Source organism: Desmodus rotundus, chromosome 13 (assembly GCF_022682495.2).
Source record: "Desmodus rotundus isolate HL8 chromosome 13, HLdesRot8A.1, whole genome shotgun sequence".
Classification (NCBI taxonomy): domain Eukaryota; kingdom Metazoa; phylum Chordata; class Mammalia; order Chiroptera; family Phyllostomidae; genus Desmodus; species Desmodus rotundus.
Genome location: NC_071399.1, coordinates 3842397 through 3865622, shown reverse-complemented (window position 1 = coordinate 3865622; position 23226 = coordinate 3842397). Strand labels below are relative to the sequence as shown.

The following is a 23226-nucleotide window of genomic DNA, read 5'->3' as shown; positions in this document are numbered from 1 at the left end:
AAAATATATCAGGAATCTACAGCACTAATAGAATTCCACTTTAATTAGTGACAACTGTGTCTCACTACAGAAAAGCATCAGCAGACTATTTTGGCCTATGAGAGATAAAAAGGGCAGAGAAATGGAGATGAGAAAGGGAAGGCAAACCCAGCAATCTGTGCCGGTAGAAGAGAGTTGAGCAGAGTCAGCTCAGTGAACGTGGGATCTCGTCCCCTGGGAGTCTTCCAGATAAAACCCCTGGAGGACGCCCAACAGATGGTATCTGTTGGCTAAGACTCAAGCGAGCATCGCTTTGGAACGTAGCTTTTGTGCAGAGCTACTGGCAGGGGTGGCCAAACTTTTGGCCTCTCTGGGCCACACTGGAAGAAGAGTTGACTTAGGCCATGCATTAAATTCACAAACACCAACAAAAACTGATGAGCAAGAAATGGTTTTAGATTAATTTATGATTTTGTGTTGGGCTGCATTCATAGCCGTCCTGGGCCACATGTGGCCCGTGGGCTGCGGGTTGGACACCCCTGCGAGGTTGACCAGGTCCCACCGACCTTGCGGGAAGGAAGGTGTCTGGGAGAAGGCTCAGGCATGCGTCTCTCCTGGACATTTGTCAGGTGGAGTGCTTTCATCAGAAGATGGGGAAGATATCTTTCCTGGAGAGAGAGAAGCTTGACGAAGCTGCGGTCCATAAGTAGCTAGTCTGGGAGCAATCACAAAGGGCAGTTTTCGGGGTCCAGATTTAGTGTTATTTCCCTGCTCCTACTCGCCAACCAGGCCATCGTGTTACAGTAATTGGCTCGGGATTATTCAAATCTATTTCATCTTCTCAATGTGTACCTGCAAAGTGAATCAAAGCAAAACAGAAAACTCTTCCTTCACTGAATTTAACAGAACGATGTTTGGAAAAGCAGTTTGCTTCTCAAAAGTCATGAGGAGGAGAATGCAAACTACTCAGGGGAGGCAGCTGTGAGGGCCTTGGGCCTGGAAAACAAGTGGGACGCCCAGAGCAAAGGGTGTTCTGCTAAGCAGAGTATTTTTTTAACTTGATATAAAATTCACACAACTTAAATTCACCATTTGAACCATTTTATTTTTTTTTACTTAAAAATTTTTATTATATAAGTTTTAGGTATATAGCATTATAATGCAACACCTGTATCACTACAAAGCAAAACCTTTACAGATGTAGCTCCACCCAGGTCCAGACGGCAGACTCCCTTCACGCGTTTTGCCTCCTCTCCAACTCCCCTCCCTTCTGGTAACCACTAATTTGTACTATGAGTTTGTTTTGTTTCGTTTTCTATTTTATTTTTATTTTCTATTTTTATTGAATGTATTGGGGTGACCCTAGCTGAGTAAATTATGTAGGTCTCATGTATACAATTCTACAACACACCATCTGTACATTGTATTGTGTGTTCACCACCCAAGTCAAGTCTCCTTCCATTGCCTTTTATCCCCCTTTACCCTCTCCCACCTCCCCCCACCCCTCTTTCCCTGGCCATCACCATGCCGTTGTCTGTGTCCACGAGCCTTTTTCTTCTTTGCTGAATCACCTTGCCCCTCTCATACAGTCCCCAACCTCCTCCCCTCTGACAGCTGTCAGTCTGTTCTCTGTATCCATGAATCTGTCTCCACTTGGTTTGTTAGTTCAGTGTGCTCTTTAGCTTACTCGTGCGACTGAAATCATACAGTATTTGTCTTTCTCTGGCTTATTTCCCTCAGCATAATACTCTCCAGGTCCATCCATGCTGTCACAAAAGGTAAGATTTGTTTTTGTTTTATTTTGTTTGCTTGCTTTGCTTCTTTTGGATTTCACATAGGAGTGAAATCATGATATTTCTTTCTCTGCCTTATTTATTTCATGTAGCATAATGCCTTCAAGTTTTGTCCACATTGTTGCAAATGGCAAAAGTTCATTCCTTTTTATGGCCGAGTAGTGCTTCATTAACATCTTTTTAATGCATTATCTATTGATGGGCACTTAAGTTCTTTCCGTGTCTTAGTGATTTTGAACACTGCAGTGAACATAGAGGTGCATGGAGTAGCTGGCTCAACATGACTAATTGTTAGGAAAATGCAAATCCAAACCATAATGAGATACCACCTCACAATCATTAAAATGGCTATTATCAGAAAGACAAGAAATAACGTGGTGACGGGGGTGTAGAAAAAAGAGAGGCCTCATACATTATTGGTAGGGTTATAAATTCATGCAGCCAATAAGGAAAGCAGGATGGAGATTCCTCAGGAAATTGAGGCTGAAACTACCATATACCAGCTCTTTCACGTCTGGGTAAGAGCTAATAGGAGAACACAAGAACATCTGAGCCATTTGAAAGCGTGTGCCATTCCAGTGGTTTATAGTGCATTCAGTGTGGGCAACTGTCATTCCGCAAAGTAACCACATACCCAGTACATCCTCATTACTTCTGATTTCCTCAGGCCAACTGGTTATTAAGAAGTATATTTAACGTCCACATATTTGTGAATTTTTCTTTTATATCATTGTGGTCAGAGGACAAACTTGGCATGATTAAAATTATTTTGAATTTACTGAGACTTGTTTAATGGCCTAAGATATGGTTAACCCTAGAGAATATTCTACATACACGTGAGAAGGACGTAAAGCGGCTCGTGGTGAGTGTTCTGTCTAAGTCCTTCGGGTTTTGTTTCCTTACAGAGTTGTCCAAGTTTCCGCTTCCTTGCTGATGTTCTCTCTAGTTGTTCTATCCATTATTTAAAGTGCAGTATTGTGGGTTTTGACTATTGTTAAATTGTCTATTTCTCCCTCCCCTACATCAGTTTTTCCTTTTGTATTTGGGGCTCTGTTTAGGTGTATAAATGTCTGTAGTTGTTAGAGCTCCTTGAACTGACTCTCTCAACATCATATAATGTCCTTTTATATCTCAGAAAAAAACTTTATCTGAAAGTCTATTAAATCTATTTTATCTTTTATGTCTATTTTATCTTAAAGTCCACTTATGTCTTTGAAAGTGAAGGCTCTTCTTGATAGCATATTTTTGTGTCACTTTAATATATCCATTTTGTCACCTTAGCTTTTTAATTAGACAGCTTAATGCATTCACATTTAATGTAATTACTGAGAAGGAAGCATTTACATCCGCCATTTCCATGTTTATTTCCTGTGACTTGGTCTTTGACACATATTTCTATGTTTATGTTCTTTGATTTCTCTATTCTTTCTTTCTTTACATTAAATAAGTATTTTCTTGTGTACCAATTTCTTGTGTACAACTTTAATTTCCTTGTTTTTTTTACTTTGGTACATATTTATGTGTTATTTTCTTAGTGATTACCCTGGGGATTTGATTAACATATTGATTTATTACCATCCAGTTCAAGTTAATACCAGTTTAGTTTCCATACTCTCCAAACATTGTTCCCCTGAACTTTGACCTCCCCACTTTGTTATTATTGTCACCGTTTACAACTTTATACAGAGTGTGTCCAGAAACACAAATGTACAATTATTTTATGTAATTGTTTTTTATTAGGTAGCAGAAAATATGAGTTACAAACTCAAAAGGCATTAATAATTAACTTCAATATTTTTCTCTGTATTTCCCTTTACTGGGGTTCACCATATCTTCATGTAGATTCAGCTTACTGTGTATTCTATTTCTGCCCCCAAAACTCCTTTTGGCACTTTTTGTAGGGCAGGTCTACTAGCAATAACCTCTGGCATTTGGTAGTTATTGTTCATCTGGAAATGTCTTAACTTCTCTTTTAGTTTTAAAAGATAATTTTACCAGAAATTGTGGTTGACAGTTTTTTTTTTCTTTTAGCACTTTGAATATACCTTCCTTTTGCCTTCTGGACTACATATTTTTGAGGCAAAATCTAATGCTATTTTCTTATTGAGAACTCCTCCCTTGTATGTGACAAGGTGCTTCTTCCTTGCTGTTTTCAAGCTTCCTTGCTGTTTTCAAGATTCTCTCTTTGTTTTGGTTTTTGACAGTTTGAGTGTATGTCTTTTTTTCTACCATCACTTCTTCAAACATTTATTCTGCCCCCTTTGTCTCTTCATTTGGGACTCCCATTCTTGCTGTACCTATCATTCTATGCTTGAGGGTGTCTCACAGGTCTCTTATTTCTGTTCATTGTTCATTATCTTCTTTTTCTTTCTGTTATGCAGACTAGACATCTCAACTGGGATTTATCTTCAAGCTCACTGAGTCTTTCCTTTGCTGGCTCAATTCTGCTGCTGAGACCTTTTAGTGATTTTTTAATTTTCATGACTGTACTTTTCAATTCCAAAATTTCTATTTGGGTTTCATATATATACACAATATATGTATGAAATATATAAATTTTATATAATTTTTAAAATAAATTTTATATAAATTATATATATATATATAATTTCTCTCTCTTCATTGATATTCTCTATGTGGTGGAACATCATTCTCATGACCTCTTTTAGTTCTTTGGCCATGGTTCTCTTTATCTATTTGAACAAATTTAAAATAGATGACTTAAAGTTTTTCCATATGAAGTTCAACTATTGGATTTCATCAGAGCAGTTTTTATTAATTGCTCCTTTTTCCTGTGTATTGGCCATTCTTCCTTGTTTCTTTGTATGCCTCATATGTTTTTGTGAAAACTGGACATTTAAAATATTATAATATGGCAACTCTGGAAATCAGATTCTCTCCCCACCCCAGGGTTCATTTTCTGCTAGTTATTGTACTTGTTGATTTTTGTTTAGTTATTTTTATGAGCTAATTTTGTAAGATCTGTATTCTTTGTCATGTTTGGTCACTGAAGTCTCTCTTCTGTTAGCTTAACGGGCAGCCAGGGATTAGACAGTGTTGTGAGATTCACTCTGTGTGAGTATTGGGAGGACATGTCCTTAACAGTCAGTGAGGCAGTTTGAACTTGGCCTTAGCCTTCACTTTCCACTTGTACCAAGCTTGAAGGTCACCCAGAGGTGAGAGGTTGGGGCATTCTCAGGTATCTCCTGAGCCAGTAAGTGCAAAGTTCTGGGCCTGTGCGTGGCCTTAGAGACCCCAGGAATATGTCAGAGAGTTTTAAAGTCCCCATTCCCCAAACCATATCATTCCTCAGACTTTCCTCCTAAGTGCTTTGTTTAGCCTATTTTACCTCAGCTTTCTTGCACTGCCCCAGGCAGCAGCAAACAATACATTTGTCAATACACGTTTTTGACAAACATCGCCCTTTTAGCCAGTTCTCCAGGGAACCACCAAACAAGGTAAAAAATAAATAAATAAATAAATAAATAAATAAAATAAAAATTTAAAAAATCCCTCAGCCCTCAAAGTTCCTTTCCTTGCAAATAAGGTCCATTCTGCTCCCTCCAGTCCTGACATCTGTACTTGGAATGTGGGCTGTTATCTTCAAATTCAAGGCCACGGTGGTGAGTAGGGAATGGGAGCAGAGCAAAGTCAAACACCACAATACTGTCTTCTTACTGAGAATCAACCACTTTTTTTCTTGATTCAAGCATTCCGCTGGTTGCTGCAAGCTATTGGTTAGATTCCAGATTTCCAAGATTGTTGATTCTGACAGTTTTTGTTAGGATTTTTATTGCTTTCACAAAGGGACAGACTTTTTCATTTTTTACTGCACCATTTTTTCTGAACTTCTCTAAGCAAAATCTCTACACAAGTTTAATAAGCTAATCAAAACTTTCTGTGAGCTATTAAGTTGTTTTTGTTACTGTCATTTTACTAACATCCTATTATTTTATTTCGTTTTTTTAGTCAAGAGAGAATGTTCAATTTTATAGGACACTTTATAGAACACTTTATTGAAAATAGCCATGCATAGAACTAGTTTTTCTTTTTCCTAAACTCAGTCACTGATACTAAAAGTTATTTAATAGGGCTGTCTTGTGATAGTTCCTACAGATAAAATATCAGTGACTGGGCCACTAAGATCATGGGCCTTGTGATTATTAATGCCACTTGGGGGAAGGCCTTCCGGGTACACTTTGCAGTGTTCAGCTTATCTTCCCTTCTGCACACAATTACTGTGACACTGATGTATCCAAGCCTATTGTGTTTGTATCACTGAAGAGTCACTTTGAACTCTGATTTTCTCTTTAAGAGACTCTCAGGCAAAAATGGGAGGTAAAGATGCCTCAGAAAAAGAGAGCGGAGTGTCTAGAAAACAAGATTAGTTTTCCTCACTTGACCTTTTCTAAAGAGAATTAAGCTCAGATGTTTTAGCGGTGGCAGTTTTGCAGAATGCCACGCTTTCTCTGTGTTTAGAGACTCGAGGGGGAAAGGCTGCAGGGATCTCTGCTCCTCCTTTGTCTTGCTACATCCATGGGAAGTGACCTAACATGAATGTCACGGGTCAGTCCAGAACCACGAATGTCACTGGATCGGGGTTCAGGAGAAATGCCCCAAGTTCTTTCCTAGAGCTCTCACATAAAGGCATCCTTGGGGTGACCTGCAGGTGACAGTTTCCCCATTTCCTCTGCGAACATACATGTGAAGAGTAAATATAATAGTCGTGGGGAAGGCAGGCACATCACATCCCCACATTTTGCTATTTGAATTGTCACAAAGCATCAGTATTGATGGCGGAGGCGGTATTTCCAGTTAAAGGGACGTTTAGGGCCCAGCGGTAAAACGAGTTCTGCTTTCGCAGTTCAGTAGTTGCTTTTGTTCAAATTCATTTTCTTTGAGATAAGAACCCGTATATTATTTTAGAATATGTACTTTAAATCAATAAGAAAAATCAGATTTCTTCAGCTATCATTAAAAATAAATTTAAAAGAGAAAGCAATAAAAAAAAGAAAAATCAAATGTCAAAACTTAATACTCAGTCTTCAAGAGAAGAAAAGGCATGCCCTCGTAGGGACTATATGGTGCACAGTTTCCGAGCACAGAGTGTAAGATTTTTAATCAATCGCGTGTAAAAGAACAACGCAGGTCAGCCAGCCAGCCCAAAGGAACACACTTTTGGTGCTGACAAAGCCTCAGTCCTCGACACAGAGCAGCCCAAGATTTATGGGGAATGTGCAAGGAGCCTTTGCGAAAGAGCAAGGGACTGCTTCTGAAAGAAGAGAATAAGATCCCATTTCCCATTCCTTTGAGGAAATCCCAACAGGGATTAGTAGGCCAGAAAGCTCACTGAGATTTCTCCTGGGAGATGAAATCCTGATAGAGAGGGGCTGGCACCAGCAACAAAGCACAAGGTCAGGGGTGAAGGTCAGGGGTGAAGGGATAGTGCTGTCAGAGGTTAACTTCTTGATAGTGAAGACATTTGCAAGGGAGAAAATGCACACACAAAGAGCAGCAAGAGGCAACACCATCCGGAGAAATCAAATGAGAGAGAAGAAATATGTGAGCGAAAGCGGTGGAGCTGGACTGGAACTGCGGATGCTGGAGCTGGCTGAGTACCTGCTACACAAAACCCCGGAGCTGAGAATGGAACCCCCCAGCAAGCAAGAACAGAGGCACCTGGCTGCTGGAAAACAAGTGGAGCTTTCCCTGCATGTTGTCCTGTCTGAGCACCTTTGGAGTAACATGGTGCGGGGCAGGTCTCTTTGGGGTCTATTAGGAAAGAGGAAACAAAAAACACAGGCAAAGCACCCATTCTGAGCAAACACCACATCCCCGGAAGCAATTTTTAGTTCTGCAAGACGTGTGTGTTCCTTAAATCAACCTTAGACGTGGCTCTTTGAACTTGTGCCATTTAGTCAGCAAATAAATGTGACTGGGCAGAAATGAGGGGCAAAGGGGAGAAAGTGCAGGGCTTGAGGGGCTGTGCCCTCCATGTAGCCAGGGAGCCAGGGTGAGAGACTGGCCACGTGGGAGGATGGAGCACATGGAACGTGTAAAACATCAGAGGCATCAGTTTAAGAGCAGGCCAAGGAGGATGAGGGAATGGAGAGGAAACAATGGTAGGGAAACAATACGAAGCTCACTAAGGAAAAGCCGGGCCAATAATTCATCGTGTAGGTCATCGTTGCTAGAGGTGGGTCACATACTTGGCAATGAGCTTTAGAGCAGGCAGAGAAAAGACAGAAACACAATCTGATGAAATATTCATAGTGACCGTAAGATTAGAATAAACCAGTTACTTTGGCAAACGATGTGTTTTCCTAACAGTAAGCCTGAAGTAAAATTCCGGCTGTGGTTCTTTAAAAACGAACGTGCTTTGTGCTTTTGTTTATTGAGTCCAAGAGGAATTTAGTTTTTAAAAGTCTGTAATGAAACATCTACACCCCTGTACACAGACACACACAGCCCCGAGTCAACCTTCCCATCACCCTTCCCTGGCCCCACAAATAATTCTGATTGTCCAGATTTCCCTGTCACATATTAAAGTGGCTTCAGTCTTATCCTGCCTTCTCCCATTAAAAATTAACTTTCTAGCCTAACTTTTCAGCACCCTGATCTCTCTAAGTAACTTATCTGATAAACTGAACATTTTTCGGAAGCTGTGATAATGAGTTAATAGGTTACCGCTTCTGAAAACTGTATTAACTTCACGGCTTCTGGTTGTATGTCAGGCTAGAGATTTTTAACTTCGGCTTTTGTCGAGCAAGAACCATTTTTCTTTTTTTTTTTTTTTTCAAAGACAGCATAAGTTAACCTCTGACATGTCAGATGCATGCAGAAGGAGCTGCCCAGGCTAAAGCTAATTTATTTTTGATCCTATCACGTGCCTGTTTTATTTAAGGTGGGCTCTTGGTAGGTAAGTTACAAGTTAGTCCTTCGTCAGGAGGAATCAAGCAGTGGTGGTGGCTGAAGCTTAAGATGAACAGTTCGAAATCGAAACCCATGAAACTACTATTACATTTACGGACTGGAATTATACATTCACTTGAACATCGTCTCGAAGAGAGATACACAGCAGGGAGCAATCATTATGAATTGTGAGGAAACAGAAGGCCAGTGTGCTCTAGTTCAATCATGAACCAGAATGAAGCTCCCGGAGGGCTCGAGCATTAGGATAAATGTAATACTTCTGCGCATAACCATTCACGGCGGTTATATTCCTGTGGCATATAGTAGTCTCAATTGAATGGGGGAACGTGTAATAAAAACTTTTCCAATGGTCAGCTTAGCTTTATGAAATGTTGGGTGAAGCACAGGTGATTTGTGTATAAAGTGTACGTGGTCTATTCCCAAATGTCTCAACCTAATTGTGGGTAGGGAATCCTTAGATTATCTAGTTTCTGTTGTTGTTATGGTGGAGATGTTTAGCTCAACTCACCAGCCACAAAACAGCTTCCTGAAACAAAACAGAAAAATACCTAGACCTGTAGAAGAAATTTAGGGGCAGAGGACCATTCGGGTCCTCTTGTGTTGATTTTGAGAATACCTTTCTCATGATCCAATTACTGAATGGAAAGTCTAAGATTTTCACTGTTTATATGTTATCTGTCTTTTAATTATAGAAAATATCAGACATATGCAAAGTGAACAGAACAATATAAAACATCTCTATCCACCACTTATTACTCAGTTTCAGTAATTATAAAAGTTCTGCCATTCTTAGGTCTATACCTTGATTTCCTACTTTCCGCACATATTATTAATAATAATGACAATGACTTTGTGGGTAAAATAATGACTATTACTATTACTATTTTGTGGGTATGTTGCATCCACAAAAGAGAATTGAAATCTAGGCAGTATAATTTGATAAATGGGTACAACTGTGTAGCCCACGCCCCTTGTGACATAGATCACAGGACATCTGTCTCCCAGGGAAGCGACTGTGGTTCCCATACACTCCCCAACCCCTAGGCCGCGGTTCTGACTTTTCTACGTAGTTGGACTGTTCTGGAACTTCAAATAAATGGAATCTTAGAATTTATTTTTTCAAAATTATTTTACACGAGCTGCTTTCATTCGAAGAAGGCTGATCAGGGACATGCTAGTCCACTGATCAGTAATTCACTTTTAATGCTGAATAGAATGCCATGGTATGAACATGCTACAATTTGTTCACTTATTCTCCTAATTACTCTTTTAATTTCTTTTTTGACCTATGAAATTTTATAAAATGTATTTTTTTTAATTTCCAAATATTGGGGACTTTTCTACTTTTTTAACATATTGATGGTTAATGATTTCCAATCTATTTCCATTATAATCAAAGGACAAACCCTATAAGATTTCAATCTTTTGAAATATATATATACTGAGACATTTATTAAATGTTTTAGGGTTCTAGCATATGGTTTATCTTTGTGAGTGTTCTATGTTCAAATAAAAAATTTCTGTCCTGCAGTGAATGGAAATATTAGTGTGTGTGTGTACATATATACACATATATATACATATATACACATATATACATATATACATATATACACTATATATTTAATAGTGTCAATTAGCCAACATGATTAATGGTGTCATTCACACCTTATATATCAATCATTACTCATTATTTTTGTCTACTCATTCCACTGAAAAGGATGTAGGAGTCTTCAACAATAACTGGATTTGTCTGTTTTTATATTTGTCTGTTTTTATATTGGCCATGCATATTAAAGAAGTTTTTAAAACCATACGTAACTATAACTTTTCTGTTTTCTGATGCACTGATACTTTTACCATTTGCAACTTACCTCCTTATCTTTGGTTAAACCTGCCATCTTGGAGTCGATTTTCCCTGACACATAATACAGCCACTCCAGCTTCTGTATTATTAGAGTCTGCACGGCGTATCTTCCTCCAAATTCCAACTTTCAACCTGTTTGTGTCTGTATTTAAAGCATTTCTCTTGTGGAAAATACGTACTTGGGTCTTGCTTTTATAATCCATCTGAAAATCTTTGTCTTTTAATTGGAGTGCTTAATCATTTATATTTAATATAATTATTGATATGATTTTAGTTTTGCGATTTTACTATTTGGGTTTTTTTGGTCTTATCTGTTTTTTTTTGCTCCTTTGTTTTTCATTTTCTGATTTCTTTTGGGAAAATTCAATTCTTTTATAGTATTTAATTTTGATTCTTCAATTGGTATTTCAGTGCTTTGCATTACTTTTAAAGTGGCTGCTCTAGACAGTATAATATGCATCTTTACGTGAACACAATCGACTTAGAGTTAATATTATACATGCAATAAAGAAAACTTGCTATAGCATGTTATTCATATTTATTATTTGTGCTATTTTTATGTGCTACAACTATTCACATTATAAATCCCTCATAATTACTGCTGTGTTAATGAAATTAATGAATAAATTATACATGTGTGTATTCATGTGTTTTTTAATGTTTACATATTTGGGTGGAGACTTACAATTCTGGTGACCTTCATTCCTTCCTTTGGATCCAAGTTCCTACCTGCTGTGTAATTTCCTCCCAGCCTGACAGCCTTCCATTAGCATTTCTTGTGTGGGTCCCTTTCAGTTTGTCCTTCACCTCCTCCAGTTTCTGTCTGCTTTTGGCAATTCTCTCAGCGACTTCAAAGAGCTGGGGGTTTTCAGGGAGTTAGGGGACGGGACCAATTTTGTAATTGTTATCTGCAGCAGGCTTAGTCTAACCGAGCCACCCCACCATTAGCAGAAGCTGAAATCCCACTGTTTACATTTTAACATACTAAATGGTAGCCCTATTTATTCATTAAGGAAACACTTCTTAGGACGTTAAAATGTGCTAGACATTAACACAGGCACAGCGTATTCAAGGAATTCCAAGTGATTTAATATCATTAAGAGACAGCATGTGGGGCAGAGTGGAGAGCCTGTTTGGAGAAGAGCGGTACAAACAGGCATGGGTCTTATCTGGTGGGTGATAAGGGGCTGTTGACAGGGCTTAGGCAAGAGAGAAACATAGGCAGATGTGGGTTTTTGAAAAACCAATGGTCCAGAGACAAGGGAACATTCTAAAATTCTTCAACAAGAAATGGCAGATTATCTACCAAGGAAAAGCATCCTATCAACAGCCTTAAAGAGGCAGCAGGGGGCAGTATCAAGCTCCTGGCCCCCAGAACCAGGCTGCTGGGATCCAGGATCCAGCGTCTCAGACTGTAGCTCTACAGCATGAACAACATAATTACCTTCTCACAGCCCCATTTCCTCATTTACATCGTGCAGATCCTAGTTTCTGTGTCCTACGAGGGCCGGGAGTACTAGATGCATTAAAATACAGCCAGACGCCTAATAAGCACTATATGACTGTAACGTATATTCTTAGATTTATTGGTAGCAATATCTGGAAGAGACATATAATGAAATAAAGTTTTCAAAGGGCTTGAGGGCATATAGGGGATAAATGGTAATGGAAAAATACAATAAACATAAATAAATAATAGAAATTTTCAATGATAGTCAATGTTGGAATTTTATTATCTATTTGAATAATCATTTAAACACAAGGTGGAAGAAACAGAAAAAAATATAATAAGTGTAAGGAAGAAATAAAGATCAATGTATCAGTATTTGTAATTATTTGTCATGCTCTATCCACTATGTATTGAGAGACTATTAAGTGCCAAGTAATCTTTTCAGTTATATTTAACTATATTAACATATATTAACTAATTTAGCATTCAAAGAAACCCCACATGCTGAAGAGAGGTTCACCAAAGGTCACCCACGGCAGATCTGATAGGCAACCAAGAGTTAGCTCCAGAGCAAGTCTTGTTTGTGAGGTCTGCACATGCGAGACGGGCCTTAAACACAAGCCATCTGCTCCCTGCTCCCTCCTGAGCCTCTCCTCCACGACAGTTTGTTTACAGACCTTATCTCTGAAAAGTGGCCTTTGAGTGTGGTTGCACTGGGAGCAGAAACCTTTCTTTCTACGGGGGTTTTAATTTTGGTTACCTCTCCTGTTGCATTCTCTTCGAATAGAAAATGCCGATTCATGGTTGAGTCCAGTTCTGAACGAAACCCAGTATCTCGAAACAAAGGATTGGCACTAGCTGGTGAGCACTCCTAGGGAAATGTGTGCAAAACCCAGAGCTTTATTGTTTCTTTTGGACAACTCATGCACACATTTCTCCCAGCATTTGAGTCACAGCGAGGAATGACGAAAGATGGAAGAAGCAGTATTCAAGGTGCAGTCCTTGACTTTTCAGTGGTTAAGAAACAACAATCGTTGGTCAATTAGCAGAACCCTAAGTTGACAACCATGAAAAAATATATATATATATATATATAACTAAGGAGAAAGAAACCCCAAACACGCAATTCAAGCGTGGCCACTGTCATCTAAATTAGTTCTCAAGGTCACAGGGGGCTCTGGCCTTGTCCTACAGCCGGCATCTCCACCCAAATCTGTGGTGGAAGTTCCCTCCATCCAAAGACCGTGGGCTTCTAAAGACTTCTTAGGAATCCCTAATTTTATATCTCCTAAAGGAACGTCAGTCTCCTTATGAGTTGAACCTTTTGTCTTTTTAGCTAGGATGCGTGAATCTAGGTATTTACTCTCTCAGGTTCTCTCAAGTTTCACTGCTGTTCTAGTGCTCAAAATCACCTGAGATTTCCTCTCCACTGTGGTTCCTAGGCATTTTTAATGATGTCTCTTCCAGACGACAAAGTTTCTTGTTGCTTTAGGTCACATAGTGGCTGCTTGGGGGAATATGGAGGAAATACACCTCATACCTGTTGGTGGTAAGACTGACTATGATGCATGATTCCCATGGCGTGTTCTGCCACCTCTGCCCAAATGGAGGCAGAGCCCAAAACTAGGGCACAAATACTGAATATGTGACCTTAAAGGGAGGCCTGTGCCGTGTTCTCATGGTTAGAGCCAATGACTGCTCGTTTGAGTTTAAAAATACCACTGACTTTGTCTGCTTTTCATGAGGATTGCAAGTGTTAGGGACAAGAACATTTCTGAACAAACAGCAAGGCTTTGCGACGTTCTCTTGTAACTAACCATGCACAAAGAATGCCTGTGTTAGTAGAGAGGCAGGTTGAAATTCAAGTAAGTTTTTTTTTTTTTGCTACTGTGAGAACCATAGCTTTCCAGCAAACAGAAGTTTTGTTCAACCTTGCAAACTAGCACACACTGACTAGGCTATTCTAACATGCAGCAAGGTGTGAGTGTATGAGCGCGCTTGGAAGTGTTCACAAGGTAACGCTTGGCCTTAGCCTTGGGCTCCTGTCTATGGCCACCTGCCCAGTTGCCAGGATTAATCTGGTGCAGGTCGAACATGCACCTGGAGACATCCTTAGCAGCCTTAACAAAATTTTCTCACCAATGTCAAAAAAACACAGCAATCAATTTGTCCTGCCTGGGATGGGAGATTTCACGAGAAACGTTTGCAAACTTCACTTGAAGGCTGCTGGTGAAACTAAGTAGCCATTCGGAAGGGGCCTGCGATCATCCTCAGGTGGTGTTTTTCAATAACTCTTTCAATGCTCCAAAGCAGGTGTTGTGTCCCAGAGAGTACTTCTCAGCATGAACCTTTGAGAGTTTAAGGGTCAGTGGGAACTGGAGTGCTTGATACTTGATTGGAGCAGCTGTGTGGATTCCCACTTCCATTTGTTTCTCCTTTAGTTTCACTCCTCCAGGGTGTGAATACTTTCCATCCTGGTATCTGACTGTATAGTGAATCCCCTACTTCTGCTTAAGGTCATTCAGAGAGAGCGAGGAAAGAGCTGTAGTTGCATGCGCTCCAAGAGCTACATCCACACGTTCTCTAGTCGGTACAGAGCCCACCCCACCACGTGTTCTCCAATGTGTTCATCTCTCTGTGCGTTTGGGGGCATGGCTTCTAAACATGGTGTCCAATATTTCAAATTCCTCTGGTTTTATTATGGAATGTGGGGTCTCTCAAATCATACGCGGAGAGTTCACAGACCTTTTTCCACTTCATTTTCTTGGTTACTAAGAACACATAAATAAATTGATGTATATTCGGAAACCCTGAATTACATGTTCTTAGCACTGCACATTGCTGTCTAAAATTCTGCCCATCCTACACAGGCGCTGGGAAGTCTTTGAAAATCACTCTCGGCTCAGACCACAATCGGGGCTTCAACTCCACCGGAAGGGTCTTGTTCTGACCTGGTTAACATTCAGGGTTCCTGGCTGCCTAGAAGGGATGGGAGGCTCATAGGACAGTGTTGGGGCAGGGACCATGGAGGCCACAGTATCGAAGAAGAGGAATAGGAAGATAAAAGTTTTGGGGTTTAAATTATGAAGTGGGCAGATCTAAAGAGAGATGACCCCAAACCCATCAATCCAGAATCTCTGATGGTGCTCAGGTGCAGTTGGCAATCAATATTATATTAGTTGCAGGTCCACGGCATTACGGTTATACATCTATACAACTTATGAAGTGGTCCCGTGAGAAGTCTAGCACCCCTGACATAATGCAGACTCTTACAAACATCCCCACGGCTGTTGTGAAACTCCCGACGTGTACTTTTTAATCCCCTCAAACCGCCTTTCGGTATCCCAAGTGCAATCATAGTTGAGAAACACCCACCGAAATAGGGAATGGTTAAAAAGAAGCACCAACTTCTACTTAAGTCTTTCCCCAGTCAGTCCTCAGCTGTCCTCTTCATCAGTTTTAAAGACAAATACGGCCAAAAGCACGTAGAGCAGAAAGAGAGCAAGAGGAATGACCCACTGACAGCGTCCACATCCCAACACATTTCAAGGAGCTCGGGTGATGGAGTGACTCTGAGGGGACAGATTTAATAACGATAAATGTCAGAGCCCACATTTTGGACACAGTCGACCGACTTCACGAAGGCAGGGCAATGCAGACGTGGCTAAACAGCAACACCCAGGGAAAGTTCTTGAGGCATTCAGTTGATGTTGAGGGTAACGTGAGTCCACATTCGGATCTGGCTGCCAGAAAACCAACTCAACCTGAGCTGCAACAACCAGTGCATTAATGTCAGGACCAGGAAGACCCTTTCTTCATGCCTGTTGAAGACTTCACGTACTGAGTCAAGTTGAGAGCAGTATGCTAAATGAAGAACAAGTTAAAATTAGATTATGGCTGATGAGGGAATTAGGAGTTATCCTATTAAAATTTTTTTTTCCCCTGGGAGGAAAGCTAGTACAGGGAGAACATAATATATTTTTCAAAACTATGGATGTTAGCTTCGACTTATCATGTCAAGTCCAGAAGTCAAAAGCCATGAAGAAATGAAAGGCAAGGGTTTTCAGCAACCTTGGCCATCAACGAAGGGAATGGGCTGCCCACGGACCAGAGGGCCCTCATCCCTGGAGTTATGTAAGCCTTCAAGTAAGTGATGTGAGAGGCGAATGTTAGACCTTGTAGAGAGTTCAGTCAGATTGAGAATGTCTCCCCTCCATCTAAAAGTTTATGGTCTGCGTTTCTAAAAGTAGCTCCGAGGTGAAAGGGAGCCTCTTCATCTCGGCAGTGGTGAAACCCATGGCTGGGTCCTCTGCAACCTGCCCGCTCCGCCCAGGAGACCACCGGCACAGTCAGCACCACGTGGCCCCTGGCTGATGTTCCCAGGGGCAAATGCAGTCACTTTTCTGCAGATGTCACTTCTTACAATGTGTTGACCACATGTCTCTCTTTGTCAGCCCCTTTCTCATTTAAACTTAACTTCTTGCAGAAAGTGACCCTGTGTCTCTTCACTGGTCCTAACGATTGGGCCCGAAGTTGGTGACCCCGCGGCCCTCACTGCACACAGAGGACTCGGTAGTTGTCGCTTCACCCAGGACACGAAGTTACCAGACCAGGGGAAAGAGGGGCCGGGCCCGGTTCCAAAGTCCCAGCGGGGTCCCCGCCATTGCGCTGACTCTCTCTGGGACCGTTCAGCACACTGGGTCTATTTCCAAACCCTGAGCAGGGCGCAGAGGGCCGGGCGTGCGGGAGTCGGCCAGGCGCCGGGGTCGCCCGGGACAAAGGGGCTCCCTCCTCCCCATGCGCTACTTTCTCCCGCTGCCCCTCTGCCCCGCGTGGTCGCGTCGCTTCAATAATGGGCCCGCCGTCCGCCCACCCCGGGACTGCACCGGCTCCTCGGGCCGCGGCCCCGGGCGGGAGGGAGGGACCGGGAGCACGAGGAGGGGTGGGAGGTGGGGCGCCCGGGAGCAGGCGAGGGCGCCGGGAGCTGGAGGGCGCGCGCTCCGAGCGAGAGCGAAGGGGAGGGCGGCCGGGCCCGGCACGCTCCCTCCCTCGGCCTTTCTCTCACATAAGCGCAGGCAGAGGGCGCATCAGCCATGCCCTGCCCTGCGCCCGCCGCGCCGCCCCGCGCTCTCGGCCTCGCCGCCCCGCGCCCCGCCGCCCGCCGCGGCCGCCCGGCGCGCTCCACTCCCGGGAAGGGCGGGGAGGAGGGGACGCGTGCCCCGGGGGGTTGGAGGGGCCGAGCGTCGCGGGGGTGGGGGTTTCGGCCTGGCCCCGCGCCTTCCCAAAAGCAGCCGCAGCCGCAGCCGCGCCGGCCGAGGAGCCGTCCGCCCTCGCCCCGGCCTCACCTCGCCGGCCCCGAGCGCGCGCGGGGGGCTCGGATGTCCGGTTTCCTGTGAGGCCGTACCTGACCCCGTCGCCTCTCGCCCGCGCTGGCTGGCGCGGCGACGTGCGACGTCGCGAAGGCCGCCGGCGGCTCGCCCTCGGGGGTCAGCGCTGGGCTCTCGGGCGGGCGGAGGGCGAGCGGCGCGTCGCTGCGCCCCGGCCGGTCCACCATGCGCCGGCTGCGCGCCCTGTCCCTGGCGTGTTCCCTGCTCGCCGCTGCGCTGCTCCCGGGTCCACGCCACGCGCCCACCGCCGCCGCCCTCGAGTCGGGACTCGGCTTCTCGGACGCGGAGCCGCAGGAGGGCGAGACCCAGGTGGGTGCGGGTCGCGCGCTCGGGTCGGGCTGCGGGAGCGGGTGGGGGGGTGAGGACCCCGTGCTGAGCGACGTGTGCGTTCGGTGTCCGCTCGTGTCGGCTGGAACCGAAGTTCCCGAGCGGACTTGATGCTTCCTGGGAGAAGAGTCTTCTCCTGGTTGGTTTCACACAAAGTTGTTACTAAGTAGGAAAGCAAGTTACAGAGTGAAGGGCCCAGAGAGCTGGCTGGGGACAGAGATCTCGGAACCTCTGGGAGAGCCGCCCCCGCGCTGCGCCCAGCGGATCTCGAATCAGCGCGGACCCGGAGAACCGGGTTCACAGGGGTCCCGTGGTTCTCTTCCCCACGACAGCTTAATGGGAATCACGCAGCCCCGGGGCAGGGACGCAGCCCCCGGAGGCAGGTCGCCGCACAGTCCCGGGTAGGCAGAGCGCTCGGCGCGGTGCGCAGTTTTAGAGAGAGGGAAAAAAGAGGAATTCAGTAACCGGGTAGGAGCGCTTAAGACCTCTGAGTCCCTTGTGGAAAATTGGTCAACCTTGAGACCAGAGGTCACAATCGGGCATGCCTTTTCAACTGAATAAACTCTGCATTTCTGAAATGGGGTCCTACAATTCTGAAAAGTAAGGTGGGTTTTGTTTTGTTTTTTAAATATGTGACATTTTAACTCTTTGCCTAAAAATGTTTCCAAGAAACTTTGGAGACATTCTGATTTGCAAAGAGGAGTTGTGTAGTTTTGCTGCTTACTTGCTCCGATGACAGAGGGCATATTTACCTAAAAAGTCCAGATCTGACGTAAGGGTGGAACGTATGCTTGCTTACTCGAGTTCTTGAACTCCTCACGTTCCCTATTGGACACATTCTGGGAAGTCTCCCTTCCAAAACTTGTGGTCCCCTGCCGGGACCTGGACTGCATTGCTGGACTTCAACTAGTGGCAAGAGGAGAAGCTGTCAACCTGGAGGTGACTTTATTGATTAACATGTGCTAAATGCATAGAAATTAAATTGCCTTTATAGTTATATCTTGAAATACGTTTTAAGACTGAAAAGACTCATTTAAAAATAAACAGGCTACTTTTGCCTTTAGAATTTCTAGGAAAAATTTCAAATATCAGATCATAGGGGTCAAGGAAAAACCTGTTGAGTCAAAAACAAATTACGCATTAAATGCAGAACAGAATGCGTTAGGTGAATTGCAAAATAACTTTTAACACACATGTTTACACAGGTATATATAACTATTGTCATTCGAGTGTCTTCCTTGCCCTTAAATGTCACCAAAATGTAGCACTGGACCCGCTGACACTTTCTGTAGTTTCACTTTCTGTTTCTGCAAAGTCAAGCTATTAAAAACAATGCCTGTGGTAGCTCACTTCAGTTTACAGGAAGAAAGTGTGAAGTAGGAGGTAAAATGAGAAGTCTTTCCTGATAAGCTAAGAGCCCTATGAGAGTGGCTCAGTTCTGGGACAAGCTTGTGTGTGTGTGTGTGTGTGTGTGTGTGTGTGTGTGTGTGTGAGAGAGAGAGAGAGAGAGAGAGAGAGAGAGACACGGGGGGAAGGGTAAAGAGAGAGAGACAAAGAGAGAGAGATGTGTAGATACATGGTTGGATGATAAAAGTTCATTTATTTTTAATTGTCCAAGGCGTCTTCATCGGTGATGTGATCAAGTTTTTCCCTTTGTCATGAAAATCTTTATGCATTTTTGTTTCCTTTTCGTATTTTACCACCCTTTTATGCCCTGTGTGGTGAGGATGAGTGGATACTCCGTATGCGGTAGGGACTCTTTCGCACGAGGTGAAACATCCCGTGAGCTGAGTTCCCCAGACGCACTGCCGTGTGTCAATATGCCTGCTCCGCAGCGCCCCCAGTGTTTGAGTAGAGGGTGCGGAGCCTGCAGGTCACGTGGGCCAGACTCCACCACTCTCTCTAGTGGCCTAAACAATGGCCTGGTTTCCCTTTAAGCCCTAGAGAGGAGCTGATTGTTTTCCGTGATCTATGTAAGCCCCAAGAAGAGATTTCAGAAGGTAAATAGAAGACCCTAGATATACATAATCTGCAATAAAGGCAAATTTTGGTAATTTACACCTGGAAAGCTTTTTTTTAATGTTTAAAAAAATACAAAGCAACTCACTATCTATGGAACAAGATTAGCCATCCAATCCTTCACCGCACCCCCAAAGCCATTCAGAAAATTGGAGGTAAAATACAAATGGAAACAAGATACCCTTGGTCCTCCACTTATATTGGAATTCATTAGATTCCTCTTTCTAGTTATCTGTGGTTGTATAACTTACTCAGAAATCCTCAAGTGCCTCTCTGACGGACGTTAGTCAGCATCAGAAAAGTAAGGTGAGCAAAGTGTTGCCTGTTGTATAATTAAAATTAACTGAACGTGATGGGAAAAAATATTTAAAATCGTCATCACACTAAAGGAAACGGCAAAACCTAGAAAAAGCACCAGTTGCTACCTACAGCCATTTGCAAACACGAGATGAGGTAGAGCCGGTTTGTGAGAACAACCAAAGGAGGAATGATACCATAGGAAATATACCTGCAGAACTTCCATTCTACAAAGTGGGTTGGACTGGGAGCATAACCCCCTGGATCCTTCTGTGTTTTCAGAGCAGTAAATGCAGGGAGAGCACATTTTACACCTCAGGTGCCTATGTTAAAGACCAAGTTCAACACCAGATTTATGGTCTGTGTCAACTGACTAAATAATCCAGACAATGACATATTATTGAGTAAACAAACGTAACATCTTTTTTTCTGTTTTATGCAAAGGACTTCAAACATCCCTGCATTTACAGTTTGCATGGAAAGGAAGTAAATTAGCTAATATTAATAACATTAGCAGCTATTTTTAGTTATTAAAAATAGCAACATGTAATACGCTCATAAAAGCACATGTAGTTTATGGTGTCTGTCACAAGGAAACTTCATAATAATGACAACTAGTTTGCAACATGCCACAGTTTCTTCCTCCATTGTTTATAGTTCTGCATACTTTTGTACTTGATTGTTTTTTATTTACTGTTTTAAATTCATCAGTGGTGATGTTTTTCAAAATACCATCTGTGTGCTGACTGCCGCAGAATTCCTTAGAGGTCTTGAGTTTTTGTGTTTTTTTTATATGACATCCATCAAATCTCTGGGCTTGGGTTGAGGCATGTACCATTTTAACCACCATCCTAAGTCATTCTCTTGCACAGTGACAGCTTGAGACTCACCAATCTGTGGTATGTAACAATGATTAATTTCATTGGTTTCATCATCTTCATTATATAATTGTTGGGTTTGCAAGAGAAGCCATAAGTCATGGGCATCTTAAGACACATAAGCCATTTTTTTCTCTCCGAGAAGCTCACAACTCAGGTAGAAGAAAGAAAGGGTGTAGCACAGAATCTCTGGGAGACATCAGGAGAATGGTACCAAAGCATCATCCGTGTCCTGAAATTTGTGTGAGGGAGTCACCCGTGAGGCCCAGGTGGTCTGGGTGCCCGGTCATAAGGCAGAACTTGAGTCGTAACTTGGATGAGCATTTCTGTCAACCACAGGGACCCCTTTCATGCCGTGGATGGGACAGAAGGCAAGAAGGCAAGTAGGACCGGGGGGTTCTACAGGGTAAGAGTGAAGGCTCTTAAGTAGCAATGAGTTTGTAGAGATGGTGGGGTCACACTGCATATGCCCAGTTCGGGAATTTGGCCGTCATGCTGTGGGCCGTGGAGGGTTGGTTTTCCATGATCTGGGCATCTGAAAGACATAGCTAGCCAGCAGGCAGTTGACGTCTTGTGTGGGGTTGATCGGTGGCCAGGACTCTTGCCGGGGTGGGGCCTGGTCCAGGTAAGGAGCAGCAGTAACAGTCTAGAAGAGAAACAATGAATCGAGTGCAGCAGGTGCTGTGAGAACAGAAGGAAACGCTGGTAGAGGGAGAACCCTTAGATCTGGTGACTGACTGGTGGGAAGGACACGGGCGTGGGAGACCCTGGCCTTGAATCAGTCTTAGAAGCACAGGACAATGTGGGGCCTATTGTAGGGGTACAGCCTTTCAGAGAAGAGACTGCTTTTCGTGCATGGATGAAGGCATTAGTCCATACATCACTTAAGATTTTACTAAACTAAGGAGTCTTTTTAGAAGCGACTTAAGCTTTACAAATTTCCATCTCATTAAAGGAAAATAATTGTCTAGGATCAACTGGACTTAAGCTGCGTAATATCCCAAACATATTTAAGTGTTTGACAAGTATTATTACAATCCCTAAAGGAAAATTAATGCATACCCCATTGCCCGGCGTTAGAAATGAGAAGGTCAATGTTATTCAAGTAAAATAGGCCGTGAGTGCGGCTGTGATGTTTAGCCAGTTCCTTGCAGTCTCCTCTGAGCTGAGCGGTCAGGACCCTGCCACACCCTGAGCCACTGCCTGCGCCCAGCTCTGTGCTAATTACAAGCTGGCTTTTCCTTTTTCACTGCACCCCCACGGGATGGATGCTGTTCCATTTCATGAAAAGTGATGGACACAGACTTAACCCGGAGCGAGAATATAGCTTTTTGTTTCTTTTGAAAAAACGTTTGCAGCATCCATTTTAGAAACGTGTGGCAATGGGTTTGGGCCTCCGGGGTCTGGAAGACCCGCCATCCATCCTCCTTCCCTCCTGCAGGTTGTAGCCGTGTGAAGGCAGAGAGAAGTCTGACTCTGAGTGAGGGTTCCCTTGTTCTTTATTTATGTCCCCATGCCCAGCAGTGGGACGCTCTGAAATAAACCTGGACTTTCTTCCGGGATTTGCCCCCTGACCAACGATAGCCCATAAATGGCCCACCCCGTAGTAGTGTTGTAAGGATGTGAGGATGGGCCTAACTAGGGTCTAACTGGGGTTCCTGACAGTAATGAAGCAGGTTTTCTGAGCTGCACTGAAGTAACTGCAGTGAAGCATTGTAATCGCACCCACGCCCTGTGACCTTTCACAGACAATTGGATTTGGAAAGAACAGGTGTTAGTTGGCGGAGGTACCACACCTCCTCCGCATTCCAAGGCTCTGTTGTTTCACCTCTCACACTGGTTACAGTAACCACGGTAGATACACGCTCTGCAAATACCACAAACGCCTACGCTTTGTTGCAAAACACCGATTTGCAACTTTGGATTTGTATGAATCGCAAATTGGGGAATCATAGACACACTGAACATCGTGTAGCAGAGAAGTTTAAACAAGAGGTGACAGTTCTTTTGATTTACAATGTAATTCCAAAATTTACCATAAATATTTTAAATTTGTCTGTGTAATTGTTCCTTCTAATTGACTCACAGAAATTATCCAGGTGGTTTCTATCTTCAGTGGATTGACTTTCTTCGGAGTTTGTAGTTTAATTATTGGAGAGCGAAGAGATTGTTACTCAGTTTGCTTTTTGGAGTGCCCACCCCAAAACCCATCAAATAAGTGCCCTAAAACATGGGTGGATTTGTACCACTCCCTTGCGCTGACTGTGCCATGGGGCTTTTCCCAGTTAGAAGGGCC

At 43.2% G+C, this 23226-nt stretch overlaps 1 protein-coding gene across 3 annotated transcripts in view; it reads left to right on the top strand.

Moving 5' to 3' along the window:
* VEGFC (vascular endothelial growth factor C) overlaps nt 1-23226 on the top strand; it is a 352849-nt gene that overhangs the window by 266779 nt on the left and 62844 nt on the right. Inside the window, exon 1 of one of the 3 annotated variants that reach the window (XM_053916838.2) lies at nt 17126-17718. The exons of the other annotated variants lie outside the window; for them this stretch is intronic. Within the exon in view, the coding sequence (XP_053772813.1) occupies nt 17575-17718 (144 nt within the window). The 5' untranslated portion in view covers nt 17126-17574. Of the gene's footprint in view, nt 1-17125; nt 17719-23226 lie in introns of those variants that run through there. 3 annotated transcript variants of the gene reach the window in all.